This window comes from Ornithorhynchus anatinus, chromosome X1 (assembly GCF_004115215.2).
Source record: "Ornithorhynchus anatinus isolate Pmale09 chromosome X1, mOrnAna1.pri.v4, whole genome shotgun sequence".
Taxonomy (NCBI): domain Eukaryota; kingdom Metazoa; phylum Chordata; class Mammalia; order Monotremata; family Ornithorhynchidae; genus Ornithorhynchus; species Ornithorhynchus anatinus.
In genome coordinates, this window is record NC_041749.1 from 83,126,243 (window position 1) to 83,145,891 (window position 19,649).

The 19,649-nt window shown below is 46.6% G+C and overlaps 1 protein-coding gene across 3 annotated transcripts in view; it reads right to left on the minus strand.

Moving 5' to 3' along the window:
* Nucleotides 1–4,125: 4,125 nt before the first annotated feature.
* MBTPS1 (membrane bound transcription factor peptidase, site 1) overlaps nt 4,126–19,649 on the minus strand; it is a 49,401-nt gene continuing 33,877 nt past the window's right edge. For all 3 annotated transcript variants that reach the window (XM_029050517.2, XM_029050514.2, XM_029050516.2), the window contains 11 exons: nt 19,023–19,211; nt 16,971–17,143; nt 15,888–16,003; nt 13,564–13,720; nt 11,592–11,716; nt 11,319–11,396; nt 9,868–10,008; nt 7,756–7,887; nt 7,015–7,141; nt 5,774–5,904; nt 4,126–4,974 (listed from right to left, as the gene is read on the minus strand). In XM_029050517.2, the coding sequence (XP_028906350.1) occupies nt 4,778–4,974; nt 5,774–5,904; nt 7,015–7,141; nt 7,756–7,887; nt 9,868–10,008; nt 11,319–11,396; nt 11,592–11,716; nt 13,564–13,720; nt 15,888–16,003; nt 16,971–17,143; nt 19,023–19,211 (1,566 nt within the window). In that variant the 3' untranslated portion in view covers nt 4,126–4,777. The remainder of the gene's footprint in view (nt 4,975–5,773; nt 5,905–7,014; nt 7,142–7,755; nt 7,888–9,867; nt 10,009–11,318; nt 11,397–11,591; nt 11,717–13,563; nt 13,721–15,887; nt 16,004–16,970; nt 17,144–19,022; nt 19,212–19,649) is intronic.

Genomic DNA, 19,649 nt, shown 5'->3' on the forward strand with positions numbered 1-19,649 from the left:
TCTTTAAAGCCCTACTGAGAGCTCACCTCCTCCAAGAGGCCTTCCCAGACTGAGCTACCCCCTTTTCCCTCTGTCCACCCGCCCACCCTCTGCTCCTCCCCCTTCCCCCTACCCCTCCCCTCAGCACTGTGCTCATTTGTATATATTTTATTACCCTATTTATTTTGTTAATGAGGTGTACATCCCCTTGATTCTATTTATCTTGACACTGTTGTCTTGTTTTTGTTTCGTTCTGTTTTGCTCTGCCGTCTGTCTCCCCCGATTAGACTGTGAGCCCGTCATTGGGCAGGGATTGTCTCTATCTGTTGCCAAATTGTACATTCCAAGGACTTAGTGCAGTGCTCTGCACGCCGTAAGCGCTCAATAAATACTATTGAATGAATGAATGTACACATAGTAAGTGCTTAACAAGTACCATTAAATAATAACAACAACAAAAAACCCAAAATGGAGATTACATTCTACAAGGGGAGACAGGCATGAATATAAATAAATCACTTTTAATGCATGATTTAAATAGGGGCATATAAGTGCTGTGTGATGAGGGTGGAGCAGACAGCAAAGGCCCAAAGATCCAAGTGGGTAAAGGACTCAGAAGGAAGGGAGCTCGGGGAAAGAGGGCTTAATCCGGGAAAGCCTCTCAGAAGAGATGTGACTTCAATAAAGCTATGAAGGTGGGGACAGTGGTGGTCTTGTGAATCTGGAGGGGGACGGAGTTCCAGGCTAGGGGAAGCGTTTGCAGAAGGGGTTGGCTGGGAGAGACGAGATCTCCCTAAAATCTCCCCTGCTCTTCTTCAGTTCCCTCCCTCCTCCTGCACCTTCTTCAACTCCCCCATCTTCCCCAGCTGTGTTTCAAGAAAAGATCTCCTGCCTTTTATCAAAATCCACCCCCTCCATCTGCACCTCTGACCCCATCCTTTTGTGTCTTATCAAACCACTTGCCCCCTCCCTTCTTCCCTCCCTGACATCCATCTTCACCTGTTCGCTCTCCAATGGCTTTGTCACCACTGCTTTTAAACATGCTCATGTCTTCTCTAAAGAAAAAAAAACACTTAACCCAAAGGCTCCTGCCAGTTATCACCCCATTCCCCCTCTACCAGTCTTCTCCAGATTCCTGGAGCGAGTTGTCTACACCCATTGTCTCCAGTTCCTTGCTTCCATTTCTCTCCTTGCCTGCTTCCAATCTGGCTTCCATCCCCTTCGCTCCTATCAAAAGTCACAAATAATCTCCTCCCAAATCCAATGGCCTCTACTCCAGCCTAATCCTAACCTGTTAAGCGTTTACTATTGCTAAACGCTGGGGTGGATAGAAGCAAATCGGGTTGGACGGTCCCTGCCCCACTTGGGGCTCAGTCTCAATCCCCATTTTACAGATGAGGTAACTGAGGCACAGAGAAGTTAAGTGATTTGCCCAGGGTCATACAGCAGATAAGTGACAGAGCTGGAATTAGAACCCATGACCTTCTGACTCCCAGACCGGTGCTCTAACCACTACAGCAGGCTGCTTCTCATCCTTCCTGTCTCAAAAGCCCACAACCTTGGCGTTATCCATTACTCACCTCTGTCAAACAACCCACGATCTGTCACTAAATCTCGTCGGTTCAACCTTCACAACATCACTAAAATCCGCCCTTTCCTCTCCATCCAAACCGCTACCGCATTAATCCAAGCATTTATCCTACCCCGCCTCGATTACCGTATCAGCCTCCTTGCCGATCATCCCGCCTCCTGCCTCTTCCCACTCCAGTTCGTACTTACCTGTTTCTGTTTTTCTACAAAAACATTCAGTCCGTGTTTCCGCACTCCTCCAGAACCTCCAGTGGTTGGCCATCCACCTCCACGTGAAACAGAAACTCCTTTCCATCAGCTTTAAAGCACTCTGTTACCTCGCCCCCTCCTACCTTGCTCTGCTGCTCTACTACAACCCAGACCGCACATTATGCTCCTCTAATGCCAACCTACTCGTTGTACCCCGATCTCATTGCAAGACTGAGCTCCTCATCTTCCCTCCCAAGCCCGGTCCTCTCCCAGACTTCCCTATCACCGTGGATGGTACGACCATCTTTCCCGTCTCTCAGGCCCGCAACCTCGGTGTCATCTTTGACTCGTCTCTCTCATTCACCCCTAACATCTGATCCGTCACCGAAACCTGCCGGTCTCACCTTTATAACATCGCCAAGATCCGCCCTTTCCTCTCCACCCGAACGGCTATCTTACTGGTACAGGTTCTCGTAATATCCCGGCTGGATTATTATGTCAGCCTTCTCTCTGCTCTCCCTTCCTCCTGTCTCTCCCCGCTCCAGTCTATTCTTCACTCCGCTGCCCGGATCTTCCCGCATCTTCCCGCAGAAACGCTCTGGGCATGTCACTCCCCTTCTTAAAAACCTCCAGTGGTTGCCTGTCAACCTCCGCAAGAAACAAAAACTTCTCACTCTAGGCTTCGAGGCTCTCCATTCCCTTGCCCCCTCCTACCTCTCCTCCCTTTTCTCTTTCCACTGCCCACCCCGCACGCTCCGCTCCTCTGCCGCCCACCTCCTCACCGTCCCCCGTTCCCGCCTATCCCGCCATCGATCCCTGGGCCGCGTCGTCCCGCGGTCCCGGAATGCCCTCCCTCCTCACCTCAATCTAATTCTCTTCCCCTCTTCAAATCCCTACTTAAAACTCACCTCCTCCAAGAGGCCTTCCCAGACTGAGCTCCCCCCCTTTTCCCTCTGCTCCCTCTACCCCCCCCTTCACCTCTCCGCAGCTAAACCCTCTTCTCCCCCCTTTCCCTCTCCTCCTCCCCCCTCCCCTCCCACCCCCTCAGCACTGTACTCGTCCGCTCAACTATATATCTTTATCGCTCTATTCATTTTGTTTAATGAGATGTGCATCACCCTGATTCTATTTAGTTGCCATTGTTTTTATGAGATGTTCTTCCCCTTGACTCTATTTATTGCCATTGTTCTTGTCTGCCCGTCTCCCCCATTTAGACTGTAAGCCCATCAAACGGCAGGGACTGTCTCTGTTGCCGACTTGTTCATTCCAAGAGCTTAGTACAGTGCTCTGCACATAGTAAGCACTCAATAAATACTATTGAACGAATGAATGAATGAATGCCAACCTCTCGCCCGCATCCCGCCCCTGGCCCGGAACATATCTTCATATCCCAGATTACTCTCCCCGCCTTCAAAGCCTTATTGAAGGCACATCTCCACGAGGCCTTCCCTAAGCCCTCGTTATCTCTTCTTCCGCTCCCTTCTGTGTTGCCCTTCTTTTTGGATTTGCTCCCTTTGTGTTCACCCCTCCTTCAGCCCCACAGCACTTATGTACATATTCGTAATTTATTCATTTATATTAACATCTGCCTCCCCCTCTAGACTGTAAGCTCGTTGTGGGCAGGGCATGCATCTACCGACTCTGTTATGTTGTACTCTCCCAAACTCTGGGAATCTAGAAAGGCTGGGGTGGGGCAGTAGCTGATTGGACAGAAGCCCCACGGGGCCCCCTTCAACCTCCTGGCAATGAGTGGGGTTAGCAGTCGTGTTGGGGGCCTGCCTTGCTCTCCCTGCCTGCTGGCCTCATTTCCGCACCCCCAGGTGACCCCCGCCCTCCCCGCAGCCAGGATCCCACCTCCCAGCTGTCAAGCCCCCACCCCCTCACACCCTTCTGATAGGGAAACAGGAAGGCAGTCGCTCAGGGCAGGGGGTTGAATGAAGAATTTCCAGATCTTACGTGAGAACTGATGGGAACATTTGGAGCAGATCAAAAGTCAGGTGACCGCTTTGGAGCATGTGCCTATCTAGAAAGGATAAGGTAGGGCGGGGCCGAGGATTAAAGGTGGGAAACGGCTGCCAGGAAATGTTTTATTCTTCATATAGATGACATTCGAGGCAGCCTGGTCTAGCGGGAAGAGCGTGGGGCTGGGACCCAGGAGACCTGGGCTGTCGTCCCAGATCGTTCCCGGCCTGCTGGGTGACCTTGGGCACGTCACTGACCCTCGGTGGACCTGTTTCCTCATCTGACAAATGGGGAGAGTAGCGATGACTGTCCCTCCCTATCCCACAGGAGTGTTGTGAGGATAAAATGTAGCCACTGATGTGGAAGGGCTTTTGGGGCAAAATAAAGGCCCTCTGAAAAACCAGGTGTCATTATTTTAGATAATGCATATTTATTGAAAATTTTCTCCACCAACAATGGTGAAATCAGGACCCAAAATTACAAAACATCATGACATTTGGTATTTATAAAAATAAACGGAAGGATTATGTCTCTGATTTGTGCCGTTTTCCCTCAAATCTCTGTGTCCCTTTGACTTTGTAAAGGAGATGGCTATAAATTCGGTGGCTCTTCGTGTTATACTATTAGAAAATGGCATGCCATCCCCCCAGAAGAGAATATAGTTTTGCCTCCAAATAGCACAGGTCCTTAAAGTGACTTTTCCAACAATAAATAGAGAAAATAGCCTTTAACAAACACACTCCTGCGTGGTCAGTTTGTGAGTTTCCTTCCAACAGCCTCTGAAAGTCCGCGAGCCTTTGCCGACTTAGGCTGCTTCAGATGGAGTTTGACACCCATCCACCTGTCCGCAGGGATCCAGTGGCCACTAGACAGTACTACAAGGGAGTCACCACCATCCCCAGGAAGCTCATTCAGTGCACCGTAGATGAACATGGTGTATTCTCAGAGGGCCACCTTGTTCCCGGAATCACTGATGGGAGTAACTTCCTGTCCCCTGGAGCCATCAGAGAAGGCTGTTTTTGGTGCGGGAAGGGAGTGGGGTGGGGGGCTGGGCCGGTCACACAGAAGGGGTCTTTGGTGGGTGAACCTGCTGCATCAGTTGGGGGCGTTTTACTCTCGGTTTCCGTCTCTTTGGCCTGCTTTTAGCTTTGTTGATCTGTACCACGAAAAAAGCCAGAACCACCATAGCTCCCAGGAAAGCAAAGACAGGAATCGTCTGTCCAACATCTTGGTTGTAGCGACCGGGCATTATCCCTGCAAACAAAGGGGCAAATGAAGAGTTAGCCACCCTCGTGACAGAGACGTGCTTACGACAACGTTCTACAACAGTCTCAGACATTCTTCAAGAGCCGCTTGCCTGACAGACGGACCAAGCATGTGACATTCCTGGTCGCGCCACAGCGTCTAAGCAACGCTCACCCCGAAGAACAGGCGCACTGCTGTGTCATCGCTCCAGCGTGCGGGTGACACTCTCTCAGTGCAATTTAGACATGTGCAGTTACAATCGGATGGTCAGCGGCACCTCTTTCGGCTCATTGGACAACTCTCCTATTTTCATCAACACCATTCACCGAAGGGGAAGCGATACCTAACCACTCATTTCTTCTTCTCCTTCCTTCTTGCTTTATCAGGGGTCACTCATCCCAGGCTTTGAATTTAAAGCCATCTACTTCAACGGAGTTCTACCACTGGGAGGTGAAATGTCCTATTCCCCCACACACCCCGTCCACCCCAGTAGGAGATAAAGAGATGATTACAGTCACTTTGAGAGAGCAACCCTCTTAGGCCTGAAAAGCACGAGTCGAGGGAAGAGATTTTTTTTTCCTTCGGCCCTCCCCACCTCCAAATAAATGTTCAGACCTCCCCACTCTAATCACCAAGATCGTTATGCCCTAGGAATTTTACCATCATCACTTATCAGGAGCACCACAAACCTTGCCTCAGAGCAAAATAAATTGACCTTTTTTCCCACTAGGAAACAAAATCTTCACTCACCAGTTTTGAACAAAGGACCATCTGTTGTGAGGGGACACTAAAACCTTTAAGCCCTTACCTCCAGGAATGTCCCAAGCCCCGCTTTCTCCAGGAGACAAGGGTCTTACTTGGGGTCGATTTGATCGAAAGTTGGGCAAAGCCACTTTATCCAAGTCAACTGACAGGAGCTTTTGATGTTTCCAGAGATTGCTGGAGGAAATAAATGCAAAGCATAAGCAGTTACAATGGTCTGGGAAATTGAACAAAGAGAGAAGCAGCACGGCCTAGTGGCAAGACCATGGGCTTGGGAGTCAGAGGATGTGGGTTCTAATCCCGGCTCCACCACTTGTCTGCTGGGTGACCCTGGGCAAGTCACTTCACTTCTCTGAGCCTCAGTTCCCTCATCTGGAAAATGGGGATTAAGACTGTGAGCCCCACATGAGACAACCTCAATACCTTGTATCTACCTCAGCAGTGCTTGGCACATAGTAAGCTCTTAACAAATACCAACACTATTATAACTACAGAGAAGCGACATGGCTTAGTGGAAAGAGCACAGGCTTGGGAGTCAGGGGACATGGGTTCTAATCCCGGCCCCGCCACCTGTCTTCTGGGTGACCCTGGGCAAGTCACTTCCCTTCTCTGTACCTCAGTTCCCTCATCTGGAAAATGGGGATTAAGACTGTGAGCCCCAGGTGGGACAACCTGATTACCATGTATCTACCCTAGTGCCTAGAACAGTGCTTGGCACATAGTGAGCGCGTAACAATAATAATAATCATCGCATTTGTTAAGTGCTTACTACAAATACCATAATTATTATCATTTAGAAATTCGCTGTAAAACAAGGAGGCCCAACCCCTCAGCTGAAATGCAGCAGGAACAGCTAGGGATTATTAGGACTCACTTCCCAAATTTCAGTCCTATTTGTGAAAGACAGTGATCTAAGACGGGACCTCTCATCTGTATTCAATAAATACTACTGAATAAATGAATCTGTCTGTACACCCCTCCCCCCCTTTTTTTTTTAAGACTCCAGTTCCTCAGGGAGCTGGCAAAAGGGAAAGATTGCTGTTGGCAAGTTCTGGTGCCTTTGTCCTGCCAACATCTACTCAAGGGTCAAACCAAACACAAAGCCTAGCCTGGTAATGGATGCACTAAGATTGGCTTCTTCCTGAAGCCAACCTCCCACAAAGCCTGACAGAAAACCATTACTCATGATGCAGGGACATCCAGCCAAATTTAAGCTCTAGCTGCAATCCAATTTAGAGACCTCGCTCACCAACGGACACCCACGGGGGAGCAGTGGGAAATATTCACCTGGGTGCGGTTTCATTTAGAGGCTGTGGTTTGGCCCAGGACAGGTGGGGGCAGGCGGGAAGTGGACGAGGTTTGGGATCTCCCAAATGAGCCTCCAGTACCTTTGAATAACGATGGAGATGATTCCCTGTGAGTACAAGCAAAAAACACAAAGAGATAAAAAGGAGAGCTACTGCGACTTCTATGACTCTGATGGTTGTTGATGTTGTTGCGGAGTACCTCAGGAAAGAAAAGATCAGGGAAAAACCATCCCCAAGAAAGACTAATTAACCCTTCCTCAAGGACACCAACACACCCACACCCAGACACCCACACACACGACCGACCGTATTTTCCGGCTTCTGTATCAATAGGGAAAAGCCAGAGAGGTTTCATATACATAGCAATAGCCCCAAGGATGCTTACAGTGGCCCGGATCACTTCTGTTCGGGGGTTATTGTTAAGATTATTCTGGTAACAACATATTAAAGAGTTATAACAGTTCCAAATGATCAGTGGGTTCAAGAATGTGTAAACACTGTGATATGATAACCAAAAAATGGAGCCACGAAGGACTTCTTGATTTTAAAAATTTGTCAAGCACTGGGTAGCTACAAGTTAATTAGGTGGGACATTCAGGTGGATAAACCAGGAAAAACTGGTTTCAAGACCTGATTCGCGTATGGACCTCTCGCCGTGTCAGAGGGCTAAATCGAATCCTAATTCCACATCCAACCTAAAGCAGGCAATCACCCTACTCACCTTCCATCCGTTCTGGAAGAGCAGAGCCAGCTCCACTTGGAGGCCGCTGCCTATTTTCAGAGTGGCTGAAGCTTGGAGGAATTACACCATAAGCAGTGTATTGGAGAAGTGAATCCAGAAGCCAGAAACAGTCTGGGGATTTAACAAAAGGAAATATCATCATTCACTCTCTTCTTAGAGGTCGATTTTGAGCTTAAACAGTATGTGCTAGCTACAATTCCCCATTTCAAATCTGTTGCAGGATGGTGAGCCTGTTTCAGATAAAAATAATCGCATCTTTTGAGTTTCAAGGGGTAAAAACTAGGGCTTTGAAAAGCAGGGCTGCTGCATCTTGCCTTCACCCTTCTAAGTTTCATCATCCTTGGTTGGTTCCTGCCCTCTCTTCACCCAGCCAGCTATCATTCCTCCTGTCCCACCTTCCCCAAGGGACCTCTTCCCTGCGGCTCACCTCTGCCAGAGCTGTCCTAACCCCATGAGTCGGTTACTGCGGAGGCAGCTGTGGGACACCGGTTGCTCTGAGGGATCGGAAGTGGAGCAGAGAGGGGTCCTGACCCTCTTGCTCCGGCCACTGCCTGGCCCCACAGCTCTACTGCTGCCTCACCAGTGAGTGGTGGCCAATCTTTTTAAGTCCGAATAAAGACTTCCACGGAGGGCCGTCCCCAAACTATCCCCAAGCCTCTGAGGAACAAGGTCGCTCCAGCCTCATCACGGACAAGGAGGGAGTCCAAAAGAGATGGCAAAAACACTTCAGTATTCTCCTAAACACACTCTCTAATAAAGAAGATAAAACTCCGCGAAATACAGAAAATCCACCAACCCGCGAAGACTTGGCACTGGTCTCGACTACTGAGGAAGTGTCACCCTGGCAGTCACCCTGAAAAATGGCAAAGCACCTGGATCTATTGGCATGCCCACTGAGATCTTCAAGCACGGAGGGGAGGCACACGCCAAACTTTAACACTTGCACAGACTTTTCTTCAACACAGGGAACTCTCAGGATATATCACAGGATCAAAGATGATAGCAAATCACTGACCCTTCCAAGAAGGAAGGTGAGAGGACAGACTGTGGCTACTATCTAGGCATCTCTTCAGGCTCCCTTGCAGGAGAGAGCCTTCCCAGTCAAGTTCTAGCCCTGCTACTGAAGATTACTGTTAACCAGGAGGTTGTGTGTCAAGAAGAGAAATCGTCACACCATTCCTCCAAGCATCCTTTGGCGACACTGCTAGAGACAGAATTCTGGGCTGGATGGATCCTGGATCTGATCCAATCTGGCACTGCTTCTATTCTTAGATTTTTTCAGGCCCAAAAGACAAGACTTGCCTTTTTTTTTTTTGGTGAGAAATTAGAGATTCTAGGTTCTACTGGCACCTGCGATTTCTTCACTCTCCACTCCGGCTGCTAACTGCAAATACCATCAACCCTAGTCACAACCACCAAGTACTTTCTGCTCACTCAAGAACACTCACCACTGTGCACTTATAGCTTCCAAGGCCCCTAAGAACTGCATTTGAACTCTAAGGAGGAGTATAATCTTTGTTATATTTCTAACAAGGATCGTTCTGGAGGACTTCTCCTCTCAAAGTTCTAGTTGGTGGAAACGAGGAACTAATCGTCTTAAGATGGGTGCCATGAGGCCAATCCTATTCTACTGCACTTGGCAAGAGTTATGAGATAGGTCGTTTAGAGGGTATACAGTTTGCCGCTCTATAGTTCAAGTTCTACTACGGTTTTATTTACGTTGAGTTCTTGGTACCTGGCCCAGAGCTTTCATTTCTAGTTGAAACATTTCGGCTAATCAATACCCTATTGTTTCCCTAGAGGACCAGGAACTGAGCACACTGAGACTCACCATAGGGCAGTGGGCTACAAAACCCACTTTCACTACAGAGTCTCGCTGGGGAATATTGCCCTCCTTGTACCTGGTAGGGCTAATGGACAAGTGGGGTTGAGTGCCAAGGGTGAGGGGACGAAACCCAAGTGATGGGAAGGTAACCACAGGTGTTTACCCGATTTTCAAGGCCTCGAATGCTGCCGGGAACTCAACGGAACCGAGTGCTTGGGAAATGATCATTTAAACCAATTCTTTGGCAAAGAGCACTCGTTGCTTACCCTTTTGACGGTGACTGTCGTCCAAGCAATTAGAGTCTCCGTACAGGACTAGACGGCCTCCGCCTTCAGAGGGGATCTGGTAAAGTCCCAAAATGGGAACATTTTCAATAACTGCTGTCTCCTGTCTCAATACTTCCAGACCTAGAGGAATAAAGGAAACGGGTTTGAAAAAGCAAGCTTAAAAAACTCTTGACATTTAAGAAATTTTGTCTGTGAATGCATCATTTTGCAACTCCCTCTAACTGGCTCTGATTTTCAAATGAAGTCATGGAGCCTTCAGAAACGGGGCTAGAGATATTCCATTTCAGGAAGTTCCTTTCCCCTTTTCGGTCCGAGAAAGCCTCATTTCCTTCAGCTTCTGAGTGTTGCGCAAATCCCAGTTTTTGGTTAATATGGACAGGCCCTGGTGTGTGAAAGTTTGTTTCTAATTACTACAGTTTTATTTATGTTGAGCTCTTGTTCCTAGCTCAGGGGCTTCATTTTTATCTGAAACATTTTGGCTAATTAATAAAGGGAACTATAAATGATTAAGAAATGTATTGCTTGAATATTATGGTAGTAAGCCTAGAGACCTCATGGCCCACTTGGGTACCTGTGCAGTCAGGGAATCACCACAACTTCAAGAAGTGTTTGGGTAAATTCAAGGATGATGGGCCCATCAGAAGATATTAAGAGGAAAAGTAAAGCCCATCAGATGGCTCATCTAGAAGCATGAGGATCATCACCCCGTTCCTCCAAGAGACTTCGGAATTATGCCCCAGCAACCAACAGTGACATAAAAATGGATACCTTTGTTAAAGAGCCAAATAAGGACTTACCCTACAAAGAGGAACAGTAAACAGCACTGGAAGATTGTGGGCATTAATTCTGGCTGCCAAACATGACTGGGAGTTGGGGGATGTTGTATTAATGATATAGGAACACATGGCCCCTGAGATCGAGAGCCAGTTCGCAGGCCCGAGTGGCACCGTAGCACAGTGTCTCTGAATTCCCTTCCACCCCAGACGCTCCCCCATCGCCCCCCCGGGCCCACACGGACTCGGGGAGAGTCTGGTTGTAATCCACATTTCCCACAGGGCCAACGGAAACCCTGGGATGGCCTCCCGGCCCTACTTCCTCACCCAGGGCTGCCCCTCCTGGGCATCCACCCGCACCTGAGAAGCCTCAGTCAGAGGAAGACGCTCCCATATGAGGGTCATGGGTCCCCCAACGCCCCCAGGGCCGATTCCAGATGCTGAGAGCGAATCCCAGTTAAACTGATGGGGATCTGAGGTCCCTAGCTGTTGTGACAGCCTGAGGTGCTTGGTCAGTGTTTCTGCAGAAACACCACAGCCTTCCCATGGGCTAGCACTTTGGATGAAATCCCCTTTGCCCTCACTGCTGGAGTGCCTACCACATAATTTTCTCTGTCTCTCATGGCCTGGGTGACTTAAGACGAAAAAGTACTATACCTTGGTCCTTAAAAGTCTGTGCAATGACTATGCCATCTTCAGGAAATTTTGCAATGCTGCAACCTGATGCATAGTACACTGAAAAGTAATTATTCACAGAGAAAAAATTGAAATGTGATCAAAGAGAACAGAAAATGAAATGAAGTATGCTCATAGACTCTGTTTTCCCGCCCCGGCTACGTCACCACAACCTGCCCACCGGATCAGAGTAGTGAACGGTTTTCTCCAGTTTACATTAGGCCTGGAAAAACATGCACTAGTTAATAAACTCACTGTCATGGTTTGCCAAGGTAAAATCTCCTTCATAAAGGCCATCACTGAATCCCATGTTCCAGACAGAGAGAAGATCATTTAAAGCTGGAATATTAGCACCGCCAGTGTCTGGCATCCACCACTGCCTGTAAAGGTAAGAAGGCAATCCATGAGGATGCAGCAAACCCACACGGAATGGTTTACATCTGTAATAATAATAATAATGGTATCTGGTAAGTGCTTACTAGGTGCCCAGGCACGTACTAAGCAGTGGGGTAGACACAAGATAATTCCGCCTGAGGCTGGGGGGAGGGAGAACAGGTATTAATCTCCATTTTACAGATGAGGAAATGGAGGCCCAGAGAATCAATCAATGGCATTCATTGAGAGCTTACTACGTGCAGAGCACTGTACTAAACACTTGGGAAAGTACGATACAAAAGAATTAGCAGACAGGTTCCCTGCCCATAATAAGCTTACAGTCTAGAGGAGTTAAGTGATTCGCCCAAAGTCACACAGCAGGCCAGTGATGGAGCCAGGATTAGAACCCAGGTCATCTGACTCCCAGCCCTGTGCTTTTTCCATTAGGCCTTGCTACTGATCTCCTCAGCAAATCCTTACAACAATTTGTTCATCTAAGAGAACCATCCTCTGACATTCAGAATTTGGCTCCGCACCAACTTTTCAGAAAGATCTGTTTCACATATCAAGAGTCACCCAAAGTCTATTTTAAGGAGTAAGAATCAGTGAGCACTTTAAACCAAATATGTCTCACTGGAGAGGAGATGCCTAAGATAATACAGCAGAATGTTAGTGTCCCGTTGGCCAAGAACGTGAGATTTCAGACATCATGTTTCTAATAAAAGAACAGAATTTTACTAAAGGTCAAACAACCACTCGATTATCCCCAAATCAAAATTTATACCAAGCATGTCTGGTTAGCAGTTCAAATGTCAATGTAATAATAATGTTGGTATTTGTAAAGCGCTTACTATGTGCCGAGCACTGTTCTAAGCGCTGGGGTAGATATAGGGTAATCAGGTTGTCCCACGTGAGGCTCACAGGTAATCCCCATTTTACAGATGAGGTAACTGAGGCACAGAGAAGTGAAGTGACTTGCCCACAGTCACACAGCTGACAAGTGGCAGAGCCGGGATTCGAACTCATGACCTCTGACTCCCAAGCCCGTGCTCTTTCCACTGAGCCACGCTGCTTCTCTATACAGTGCTCTGCACTCAGTAAGTGCTCAATAAATACGATTGGATGAATGAAGATACAGATAATGATAAAGAAGTCACTCAAGATGTAGAAACAGAGGAAATTCCATCCTAATTTGGCATCTTTACCTCTCTTTCAAAAAGAAATAACAAGTGGAGAGCAAATGAAGACTCACGCTCAGTTAAGAGGGTAAACGGCTTGAGAGTCTGAGGAAAGATCCAAGTGATATTTTAATAAAGAAGATCTCTCAACCTCTTACCACACGACTCGGTTCTGGGTCCCCTACTCTTCTCACTCTACACTTGCTCTTTCGGGGACCTCATCCGCTCAGGAGTCTTCAATTATCACCTCTATGCTGACAACTCCCAAATCTTCCCCTCTAGCCCTGAACACTCGTGTAATCTACAAACCCTCCTAAACTCCCATCTCCTCCGACAAGCCTTCTTCACATTTATTTACACCCATCCTTAGCACCAGTATGTCTATTCAATTCTTTATTCGGATTACTCTCATTGAAAAGATATTTTATTATCCTTTCTCCCCTATTAAAAGTGTAAACTCCTGTGGGCCGGGAACTTGTCACTTTTCTGTTGCACCCAAGTGTACAGTACACTGCAGTATCCTACTCCCTAAGCAAATCTTTGGATAATCACATTTTTATTAGCATAGGCTCTTCCAAAGCAAAAAAAAAAAACCCAAAAAACCCTAAATACACATCTCAAGTATTTTTGTTTGCCACAGTTCACCCTCTTTCCATTCGCAAGTGCATCAGTACCTTGTATTTTCATCATAAAACTTGACTTTTCTCATAACTGAAGTGTTGTACCAGTCGCTGAACACGATGAGCGAAAGACCATTATCAACATCCCTCCGCAATTTGGTGATTTCTTCAGGAAAGTATTCTTCTTCGCTGTCTACCATTAGTAAGGTTCCTGCATGAAGCAAGTTTCATAAATGAGAATTAGCAAGTCTGAATCCCTGGATTCTGACCACTATTATACAGAAGCAGCGTGGCTCAGTGGAAAGAGCCCGGGCTTGGGAGTCAGAGGTCATGAGTTCGAATCCCGGCTCTGCCGCTTGTCAGCTGTGTGACTGTGGGCAAGTCACTTAACTTCTCTCTGCCTCATTTACCTCATCTGTAAAATGGGGATTAACTGTGAGCCTCACATGGGACAACCCGATTACCCTGTATCTCCCCCAGCGCTTAGAACAGTGCTCTGCACATAGTAAGCGCTTAACAAATACCAACATTATTATTATGGACTTAAATAGGTAAATATTTGGCACAAAATAGTACCTTGACACAGCACAAAATAGTACCTTGACTCATTTATTCTGTTGTTCCCAAAGAACGCTATCCTTACGCAATACCGGTGATCAATCGAAGGTATTTAACGAGGGTTTACGGTACTAAGTGTTTGGGAGAGTACACAAGAGTTGGCAGACATAATCCCTGCCATCAAGGAGATTACAATCTAGTGGGGGAAAGAGACATTCATACACTGGATAAGGGGAAACGGCAGAGTATAAGGACATGCACAGAAGTGCCGAGGGGCCGGGGAGGGGTATCAAAATGCTTAAAGGGTACAGTGGACCTAAGTGCATCGGCGACCTGGAAGGGAGGGCGAACAGAGTGGGGGGGAACAGTCAGGGAAGGCCTCTTGGAGGAGGTCTGGTTTTAGCAGGGCTATGAAGGTGGGGAGAGTGGCAGTCTATCAGATACGTAGGGGGAGAGAGTTCCAGGATGTGAGCAAAGGGCTGATGGTGAGAGAGTCGAGAGCGAGGTACAGTGAGTAGGCTGGTGTTAGAGGAGCCAAGTGTGCGGGCTGGGTGAGAGTGGGAGATGAGCAAAGTTAGGTAGGAAGGGGAGAGCTGACTGGTGATGGGAATAGTAACCAGTTCCTCTGGGAACAGTCCTACTGAGTCACTGGCTTATTTAAAAACCTGCATATGGTTGAGGCCAGGAAGTCTGCACAATCTACAGAATCTCATGGGCACCCGCAAATCCCATCACTGGTTAATAGTCACAAACGGGGGTTATTATGGGTTGTATCATTATTTGTACATTATTTGCTAAACTGACCACTCTATTTACACTGGAAAATATCCTGACTTCATAAGTTCAGACACTTACACATTGAGGTTATATTTTGGAGAAGGTGACTCTACCAATCAATTTGAAACCAGATCCTAGATTATACCATCCTTCCAATCAGGAAACTTGTTTTTACACCTACCCTGCACTTCTCTTCCTACCCTATAAGTACAAACTAAACGTTAACCAAGTCATTCCATTACATTTGACCATCCTTTCAAAGTGCAAGTAGGAGCACAATTAGAAATAAAAGAGAACTTTTACTCAAGAAGCATTTTGTTTCCAGTTCATATTTCTTTATATTTGCCTGGCCGCCTCTTCCACTTTGTGGGAAAAACGTTTAAAGCATCAGAATTGAAGAAGAGACCAATCTTTGTCTGGCCATACACTGTTTTGGGGGTGTTTTTTTATGGTCTCCCCTTCTGTAAACATTATCGGCATAAGCGCATGCTCCATTGGGGCAACGGGAGTTTTCCTAACTAGACTTGCTCATCCCAGGACTCTGACAAGGCCCGAGGAATTCCAATTGGGGCTGAAAAACAGCATGGCCTAGTGGAAAGAGCCTGGGCCTAGGACTCAGAGGACCACGCCTCTAATCGCAGCTCTGCCACCTGTCTTCTGTGTGACTTTGGGCAAGTCACTTCACTTCTCTGTGCCTCAGTTACCTCATCTGCAAAACGGGGATTTTAAGACTGTGAGCCCCATGTGGAACATGGACGGTGTCCACACTGATTAGCTTGTATCAGCCCCAGAGCTTAGTACAGTGCCTGGCACATAATAAGTGCTTAACAAATACGATTTAAAAAAAAATGAAAAGTCCCCAGATGGTGGCTTTCTGATTTATTGACTCTTCTACCCATGACCCTGATCATTTGTGAATGTAAGCACTTTTCTGTTTAGTTAAAAATAACTGATCACAGCATATCCCTATCCATGATCCTCCTTGTTCAAATTTAGCAGCTTCCCTTTTAGATACAGGGAAAACAAGCTCAATATTTACTTACCATATTGACTGGCATCAAAACATGTGAAGGGAGAGCCAAGGACCTCAACAAAATATCCCATGCTTCTCAGATGCTGGTACATGTCCCTGAAGTTTGTGTGGATGTGATCGCCATTCCTGAAGAAAATACATTTACAAATGTCATTTTAGAAACTGCTTAGACAGAATCCAAATTAAAATCTAGCGAGCTACAAAAATCCCTTGAAGACAAGCTGTAGCTCTTGTACCCTAGAGATAGCATGTCTCACGATGAATTGGAATACAGTTAAAGACAAATTGCGATTAAAATGTCAACTGGATTGCTTAATCTATTCATTAAAAAGGCATCATTTCTATGTTGTAGAAACCGAGACTGAAATTTTATTCTAGGTTCCCATCCTGGAATTGGCCTTTTAGTTATAATAGATAGTCCTTTTCCCAACAGTGAAATCTACGTCAGGAGCTGAAATGGGGAAAAAAAAGAGAAAAACAAACTCTACTTTACTTTTTCCGATACATCAGTGCTCTTCATGGTGTACACAGATCTGCTGACAACTGCTGAATTTGGCAGTCAACAGGGACATGGTGACTGAGCAAGCCATTGTTCCCAAGACAGAGATAACTCAGAGGGGCTAGGCAACATGTAAGTGAATCCCAGTACCTTCTCTGGGGTTTAATGCAATCTTCCTCTGGATCCTTCAATCCAGTATCATTAATAAAGTCTAAACATTTCAATTAAAGGAGGGGGTAAAAAGAGATGCAGGCAGACCACAAGCAGGGTTTAATGGCAGAAAATATTAGCAGGTGGCACCCATTCATTCAATCATATTTATTGTGCTCTTACGGGGTGCAGAGCACTGTACTAAGCGCTTGGAAAGTACAGTTCGGCAACAAATAGACAATCCCTATCCAACGGGCTCCTCTTCTAAGCTTGCCAAAAGCCCCAGTCTCGACTGAAAATAGGAAGGTACTAAGTCCCTCATTACATACAAAGTGGGACCACCATTCTCCACGATAAATACCAAGCAAGAGGGTGCCGTGTGTCCTACTTCATCAGTCTCCCCAGCCAAGAAGTATATAATCCCAAGAAAAAGAGGGCACACACCAGTCCAGGGGATCGTTTTTCATCCTCAGGTTGTCCCTGGGGAAGTACCCTGGTGGGTAGCGGAGATTGTGATACTGATCCCAGAGTACTCGCTTGTTTCGAGGAGGAGTAGGAATAATCTTCACTTTAATTGGGAGCTTCACAGTGGAAATCTGTTCTGCACCATGTTTATCCTGGAAGAAAAAGCCCCAAAAGGTTAGGAGTTTCATTTTTGATCATAAACGTCAATCCCGGATACTTACTCCCATCGAATCTACTGAATCTCAAATATCAACACTTCCAATTCCACTGCCAGCAATAGAGATGAAGGATTGTATTCAATAAGTTACGCTGGCAAACTCCATCCAAAAGCATTCTGATCTTCAGAGATTCAGTTTATTGAAATCACTAGCCAAAAAACTCATACTTTGGGAAGATGCGTTAAACATACGGAGACAGACCTGCTGCCTTAGCAACACCCTGAAACCACACCACCAACTTACATTACACAGACACTGAGGCCCACAGAAATTAATACTCGGAGTCCTCCTGTTATAACACAACTAAAATACTGTATCGGCCTCCCCACTATGTCTATACTACATACAAGAGAAGCAGCGTGGCTCAGTGGAAAGAGCACGGGCTTGGGAGCCAGAGGTCATGAGTTCGAATCCCGGCTCTGCCACTTGTCAGCTGTGTGATTGTGGGCAAGTCACTTAACTTCTCTGTGCCTCAGTTACCTCATCTGTAAAATGGGGATTAACTGTGAGCCTCACATGGGACAACCTGATTATCCTGTATCTACTCCAGCACTTAGAACAGTGCTCAGCACATAGTAAACGCTTAACAAGTACCAACATTATTACATTCTGCTGCCCTGCACTCAATCTCTCCACTCCTCAAATCTCTTAGTGGCTGCCCGACTCCCTCTGCTTTAAGCAGGAATTCCTCACAGTTGGCTTCAAGGCTCCCCACCAGCTCTCACCTGCTACTCTGTAGCTCACACTCCCTGCTCCTGCCAAGTTCACCATCTCTTTGTACCCTGCTCTCAACTCTCACGTCCAACCCACAGTCACTCCACACCCTTGGCTTGGAACTCCCTCCCCCTCCAAGAAGCAGCGTGGCTCAGTGGCAAGAGCACGGGCTTGGAAGTCAGAGGTCGTAGGTTCTAATTCCAGCTCCGCCACTTGTCTGCTGTGTGACCTTGGGCAAGTCACTTGACTTCTCTGTGCCTCAGTTACCTCATCTGTAAAAATGGGGATTAAAAAAAAAACTGTGAGCCCTACGTGGGACAATCTGATTACCCTGTATCTACCCCAGCGCTTAGAACAGTGCTCTGCACATAGTAAGCACTTAACAAATACCGTAATTATTATTATTATTGTTAATCCCTCAGACTACAGCTCTCCTCAATCGTCAAAGCCCTCCTACAATCCCTCGTCCTCTAGGAAGCCTTCTACGATGAATTCACTCTACAAGTTGCATCAACCCAAGGGCCTGTGCATTTTATTCCCATCTTTAACGTATCTATCTGCAATTCTATATTCTGTTATTTATCCAGCTATTTCATCTGGACATATTCACATCTTTTATAGCCCCGCTCTTCCTCCTGCTCCTACTATTTGGAAATCATTTTTGTCTTTCTCCCTCATTAGCCTCTCAGCTCCTTGAGGGCAGGGAATGCATGTCTTGCCTCTCTTGTCCACTCCCAAGCAATTAGTACAGCGCTCTGCACATGAGAAGGTGCTCCATACAGTGCACTTGAAGTGAGTGGCTACAAAACCCCCGGGTTTTTAGATGAATAAAGCTTTACGGCCCAGACCTTGGACACTATCAATCAAGCTGAGTTAGTGCTTTCTGTGTGCAGAGCACTGTACTAAGTGTTTGGGCAAGTACAATATAACAGCATAACAGAGCTGACAGATACATTCCCTGCCCACAACAAGCTTAGAGAGGACGAGCTTACTTCCCTGTCCAATTTGAATGGCATCTCTTCGGGGATACCAAGAGCCAGAGGGTTTGCCAACATAAGCAATCCTTTCTTGGTAAACTCCTGAGGTGACGGATGCTTACTTCAATTTCGGCTGGCGATGATACTGTGATCATGACGTGCCCCTGAGCAATACCTTCCCAAGTGGCAGCTTTCTTTGTCACAGAAATAGAAATTGCAAGGTACCCTGACCAAGGCCATAACACAGAAGAATAAGAGAAAGCAACTTCAATATTGTCTCCATTCTGTGGTAAATAAGGTTGCCAGTCAGGCTGCAGAGGAAAAGAAAGACGGTTAATGTAAAAACAATATCTGGGGGACAATATTTCTAAGCAGATAAATTAATCCCAACTCATAGCTTGCCCAAATAGCCCACCGAACCTCTCTCAATTGTTGGAACTCATATCGTAAAGCTAAGTACAACTGAAAATTGAAACTGGGTGCTCATAGCTAATGAGCCTCCTCTCCTCCAAATGACTGAATGCCCAGAATTGGAACAGAGTAAGCGCTTAAAAAATACCACAATTATTATCACCATTACTATTACACTCCTCCAAAGGCCTGGAATGAGTCTCTCTGAATATGCTAATGGGAGTGGGAAACCATCACCGATTCATAAAAATAAAGCTTAAAAAAAACCCAACAAAACAAAACAAAAAAAAAAAACACCCTCCGCAGCAAGAATAATTTGCTAGATCAGGCTTAAAACC